This window comes from Carassius carassius, chromosome 1 (assembly GCF_963082965.1).
Source record: "Carassius carassius chromosome 1, fCarCar2.1, whole genome shotgun sequence".
Lineage (NCBI taxonomy): Eukaryota > Metazoa > Chordata > Actinopteri > Cypriniformes > Cyprinidae > Carassius > Carassius carassius.
The window spans coordinates 51,152,344-51,158,797 of NC_081755.1; the positions used below are offsets into that span (position 1 = coordinate 51,152,344).

Sequence of the window (6,454 nt, forward strand, 5' to 3'; positions counted from 1 at the left end):
TTAGTTTGTGGGCGTCTCCGTTAATTGTCACCAGCAACAGCTGTCACTCATTACTCATCCATATATATTGGCTTGTCTAGTGTCTTGTGTTCGTGAGAGCGTTGTTTCATGTTTGTGACCTGTGCTTTGCTTTCTTGTGTGTTTCTGCGTTGGATGTCCGTGTTTCCCCGAAACCCCGTCCACTCTACGCAACCCACCACCAAGCAACACCATTTACCTTTGGCTCGCTTCCCCGCAGTTCCTGTGTCACCCTCTCCTGCTGCCAACTCACCTCCGCCTTCTGGATTCATCATTCACCACCATCTTGGACTGTGCATTCCTCCCAGCGTTATTTGTGTCCCAGTACCACCAAGCAACACCACTTACCTTTGGCTCGCTTCCCCGCAGTTCCTGTGTCACCCTCTCCTGCTGCCAACTCACCTCCGCCTTCTGGATTCATCATTCACCACCATCTTGGACTGTGCATTCCTCTCAGCGTTATTTGTGTCCCAGTATTGTATTGTTTCATTGTCTTCATTAAATGACATTTACCTCGCACTTGCTTCCTGCCACTCCTTCACCCCAGTCGTTACAGTTGTTATCTGGGCCATAGACCTCAAAATCAGTTGTGAACCAAGAGAGCATTTCCCGCAGTTTTTAAAGTTATGGCAAAACAAATACGGCTACAATTTGGCCCATATCTGTTCAGCCATGCCACATCTAGGCCATGTGTGCCAGATAATACTCACATGTGGCCCAAACGTAATTGCTATCTGGGATCTAACTAAGTTGTTTGAAAAACATTATTTTTTCACATATTTTACATTACAGCACTGCAGTGTGTCACTTTTTGATTTGTATTTGCTTGTTGTATTAAATTTTCTCAATGATGGTAAATTATAGTGTTTAACCTTTTGAGCGGTACGGTCCCACATATGGGATTCTTATTTCCGTGCTCCTGGGAGTATGGTCCCACATATGGGATGTAGAACGTTCGGTAACTGCTAAATTCTAGTTGGCTGGTGCTGAGCCAGAGAGAGACGTGCACTGCTCTTGTCATATTATCACAACTATGCAGTATTATTAACCATATAATGCATATTTTAGGTTTCAGACATTTAAATACACGTTAATACTAGTAAAACAATACATTTAGAGTTTGAAAAATACATGCATATGTCTATTAAAGCAACAATAACAATCCATTCAAATTTAATTTGCAGATGTGCTTTATTCATATCAAATACACATAGTGTAAGTAACTATAAAGTTCACTGTGTTCATTACCCAGATCACCCGCCACTTATTACTTGTATTTCGGGAGAAACTGATGAATTCACGTGCTGTTAATCCGACTGACAGGACTCTCTGAACTACAGCACGAAAAAACATGGTGGTGCCCGTCTCACATTACAGATCACGATCAAGATCATTTAGAAAGGATTTTAAACTACCAAACACACTCATTTACAAATATTTATGAATCGGAATATCCGATTGTTCATGACATGGTATACAAGTTTGTGAATATTTTAAATAAAAAAAGGAAAAAACGAAATAAAAGCGATCCATCTGTCATGCGTTGTTATTGTAGACGCGGTGTGTCACGTGACAAGCCTGACACATCGCCATGGAAACAGTAAGGTGAACGTTGTAAAATAGCGGTCGTCTTAAAAGGTCCCATTCTTCGTGATCCCATGTTTCAAACATTAGTTAGTGTGTAATGTTGTTGTTAGAGTATAAATAATATCTGTAAAATTATAAAGCTCAAAGTTCACTGCCAATCAAGATATTTCATTTAACAGAAATCACACGGCCAGTTTGGACTACATCCCTCTACTTCCTTCAGTAATGACGTAACTAAAACCATTTTTTGACTAACCTCCGCCCACAGGAATATACAAAAAATGGGGCGTGGTCTTGTTACGCTCCCACGGAGAAGAGTTTTGTTTGTAGAGTGTGTTTGTCACCATGTCGTCGAAATGCTGTTATATTCATCCAAGAGTCCAATCACCTTTGTTTGGCCTTCCCAGGGACGCTGTACTTAGAGATCAATGGTTACATTTATGTTTAACTCGGTAAAAATTATAATCCACATGTAAAACACATTTTGCTGAGGACAGCTTCCTCAATCTCAATCATTTTAATGCCGGATTCGCACAAAGATAATTCTTGAAAGAAGGAGCAGTTCCCTCTTTGTCTGGAGAAGGCGTTGTTTATGGACCACAACCGTTAAGTGTATTTTATTATTTAATTTGGTGCGTTTAACAGTTTCTGTATTTTATTACACAAAGGGCAACGCTGTTTAGCTTTGTTAACTAGATGGTAATTGAAACTAATCCGACAAAAAATGTAAAAAAGTGTAGTAATTCAACCGGACACCATCGATTGTTGGTGTTTGTAATGATCAGTTTAAATTATTTGTTGATTATATCTATTGTTTACTGTTTAACCACATGCTGGTTTAGCTCCAGCCACGCAAATTATTGTTCTATGTTTAGACCTATGTAATGTTACCTACTGTAGTAAAGCCATGTTTGTTTCCTATTCATTGCGAAGCTGTTATGCTACAGTAGTCATATAAAATTAAAGACATGTTAACAATAACACAGAGCGCATGCATCTCCACGTTATGGTAAGACCTTTCCGGGCAGCGTGCGCTAAGCTGCTGTCGAATCAAAACAACAGGAACCGCTGGCACAATCAGACCTCGTTACGTATTTCTGAAGGAAGGACTTCATAGAACAAGGAAGTCATCAGCCCGTTTTTATGACAGTGTAAACAGTGGTATACAGATAAGTACATTGTGTGAAAAATACTGTTTTTTTACATGCGAAACATTAACACGTTATATTGCACACTGTAAACACAATCAAAGCTTAAAAAAAAACACGAAAAACGGGACCTTTAAACAACTCACTCTGGGGGGGACCGCTAGAATATTTTAATCTCACCACTGAAAAGGTTAAATATGTATTATTTCGATTTTTTTCCAGCATTTCAAAGCGAATGAGCTGTGATCTGACCTAGCTGAAGCACAAAAAAGCTCAAATGTTGGGGTTGAACACAGAGAAAACAATGAAACAACTTAATTTTATTTAATGTAGGCCTACATTCAAATTACATTACATGTATATGTCACAGTTATACTACAGTAACATTAGAATTGTAAACTGAAAAAAAAAAAATCCACAAAACCAACAAGTGAGACAAATGTGAGCTTTCACAGTTTCTCACGAAAAATAGTCATTTTCCAAGCCTAACTAAATTTAAAAAACAGGGCATTTATACAAATAAGCGCCAGTGGGTCAAATTTACCCGCTATTGAATGCAAGTATTTTCACTTTGTCATTTACTTGGCGCTTATGTTTTAACATTGTACATTTCTAGACAACGCCTTTCACTCACTGATTTAGTGGTTATCAGTTTCATAAATTAAATAAAGATGGCTAAAAAACAATTTATCTAGGCTATAGTGGGCAATGATTTAAGTTACCGAACAATATAATCTAATAACGATGCATAAAAACTGGTGGACTTAACCATAAGGCAAAGGTTAATGAAGGTTAACGACTGCCTAAAAAAGCCAAGGACCCCCAAAATTATTTTTATATATGAGATGTGTTCAGCATGGAAACACAAGTGGTTGTGGTGTTTATTACATCTGCGTTGAATGTGCTTCTTGTAGCAATAATATGATTTCTGCGATACAGAAAACAGGGAAAATATTCTGGAATCCATTAATAAAAAAATGTATTCACTGTGTAACGCAGATGGTCAGATGAATGGCACAGACTCGTGGTTGTGTAGCACTTTGTACAAAAAGGGTTTGTTTGATGTTTATTGCAATTAAAGATAGATTGTTTTGGCCTTCATTTGATTTGTATACAAATTAATACATTAAGCTGTTTTTATGAATTCAGTTCATTAGATGTTTTTGATTAAACCACTAAAATCGAAAGCACAGAATTTGGGCCCTAATAATTTAATTTAAATCAGAAAATTTAGAACCAAGAAAAAAAGGATATTGGATCTTAACTTGGGAACAATTCAAATGGATTTCATAGGACCCTACAGATGAAAATGTCATGCATCTGAAACTGTATTTTAATAATAAGCAACAGTGTGTAATATATGTTTATTGTTTTAAATGGTACTCACTCATTTCTGTGAAGGACTCATGCAGTTACTTTCCACACAAGCACACTTCATGTTTGCTTGAAATAATCCTCAAGCATCTAAATGTATAATTTTCTTCAGTTCAGTTTAAATTTGTAATTAAAATAAATAAAATACATTTATTTTAAAGTTTATAATTTTATCAACCTTGGATTGTGTAGACAATTGTTTAGCGTATAGGGCCCAATTCCTGTATTTTGCTTGGGGCCCCCAAATCACTAAACCCGCCCCTGCTAATCATATCACTTTCACTGTACAGAAACAGAGCAGAGAACATTTACATTATCAAAGAACATTTTCACTGACACTCATCTATTCTCTTTGCTCTTCTGCAGCATGAACACAAACATGTAGTCCTCCATTGTTGTTGTTGTTTGTCTTACATGATGTAGTGGTGTCTGACTAGGGTCGAGACGTGGGGTGATGACATCATTGTTTCACTAAATATACGGATTGGCTGTACACATGAAAATGCAAAGGTGTCATTTTCAGATTTATCCACTCTGGGACCCGGTTTCATGAAATAGGGATTTCACTCTCCCAAAACACCAGATTTGTCTGGACAAAACATATACCACAGGAAAAATGTACATATACAGCTAAACGTGTCTCCATTTGTACGGGGCCTTACTGTGATTGTTTTATATGACTGTGTATAACAAATGACTGAATTAAATGCTTCCCACATACAGTGCAGTGATACGGTTTCTCTCCAGTGTGAATCCTCTCGTGTTTTTTCAGATTTGATGAATCACTGAATCTCTTGTCACAGTGTGAACACTTATAAGGTTTCTCTCCAGTGTGGATCATCTCATGTGTTTTCAGATTTGATGAATTACTGAATCTTTTGTCACAGTGTGTACACTTAAAAGGTTTCTCGCCAGTGTGGAACCTCTCATGTCTTTTCAGACTTGATGACTGACTGAATCTCTTGTCACAGTGTGAACACTTATAAGGTTTCTCGCCAGTGTGGATCCTCTCATGTTTTTTCAGAGTTGATGAATCACTGAATCTCTTGTCACAGTGTGAACACTTATAAGAATTCTCGCCAGTGTGGATCCTCTCATGTGTTTTCAGATTTGATGACTGACTGAATCTCTTGTCACAGTGTGCACACTTGTAAGGTTTCTCTCCAGTGTGGATCCTCTGGTGCTGTTTTAAACTGCTCACTGAACTAAAAGTCTTTTCACACTCAAAGCACATGTACTCTGTATCAGCAGTATGTATTTTCTTATGTACTTTCAAACTTTGTGGATGCAAAAACCTTTTACCACACAAATGACATGGATGTGGCTCCTCCTCTGCATGAACTTTTAAGTGTTTCTTCAGAAGTGAAGCCCATAAAAACATTTTACCGCATTTATCACATGCGTGCTGCTTCTCTCCAGTGTGGATGTTCATGTGTATCTTCAGGTTTGCGGATTGTTTGAAACTCTTCCCGCACTGATCGCAAGAGAATGGTTTCTCTCCAGTATGAATTCTCATGTGACGCTCAAAACCTGTTAAGTGTGTGAATCTCTTTCCACACTGAGTGCAGGTGAAAGATTTCTTGACTCTTTTTTTCTTTAAATCTTTCTGTTTGGTTTGAGTGCAACTAATTGGTTTTCCTCCAGTTTTGACATGATTTTTCTCCTCAACTTCATTTGATTCTTCATTCTCCTCTTTTTCTTCAATTAATTCTGAAATAAAAGTAAAAATTATTTTTGGTAACTTGTTAAAAAAAAGTGAACATAAAAGTGACCCCATTCAATGTTTAACATCTGTAAATACACAATTAATTTTCTTTGCTTCAGATTGAATGGGGACAACTCGATAAAATAACATAAAATGAACATGATGTTATTTTTTCAATGCCCTCTACACATTTTGAAGCATCGTTGTTGTTTGGAGTCAATTTGACCCCAGGGTCTTTGTTCAGTTCAGTTCAGTTTAATTTATTTATATAGCACATATAAAACCACCATGGTTGATCAAAGTGCTTAATGTCCGGAAAATTAAAAAAAAGTTACACACAAATTAGACAAATACAGTAAAAACATCACAATGTCTCATCTCAGCTTGAAATAAAAGCCAATACAGGTGTGTCTTAAGTAATGACTTAAAAATTCCAACAGTCTAAGCAGTTCTTATGTTTACAGGTAAACTATTGCACAAATTAGGTGCCACCACTAAAAAAGCTTGGTCGCCGTTATTTTTCAACCTAGTTCTCTGTACATTGAGGAGCACCTGATTGGATGACCTCAGTGCTTTAACAAGAGCGTGGACATGTAAAAGCTCTGATAAATACACAGGCGCC

General features: G+C 37.2%; 1 protein-coding gene across 1 annotated transcript; it reads right to left on the reverse strand.

The window, feature by feature from the left end:
• Window positions 1-4,741: 4,741 nt before the first annotated feature.
• LOC132093970 (zinc finger protein 239-like) lies at window positions 4,742-6,082 on the reverse strand. The gene has a single exon (XM_059499302.1). It carries the CDS (start codon window positions 5,902-5,904, stop codon window positions 4,786-4,788), a length of 1,119 nt encoding a protein of 372 aa, XP_059355285.1. The 5' UTR covers window positions 5,905-6,082; the 3' UTR covers window positions 4,742-4,785.
• Window positions 6,083-6,454: the final 372 nt, after the last annotated feature.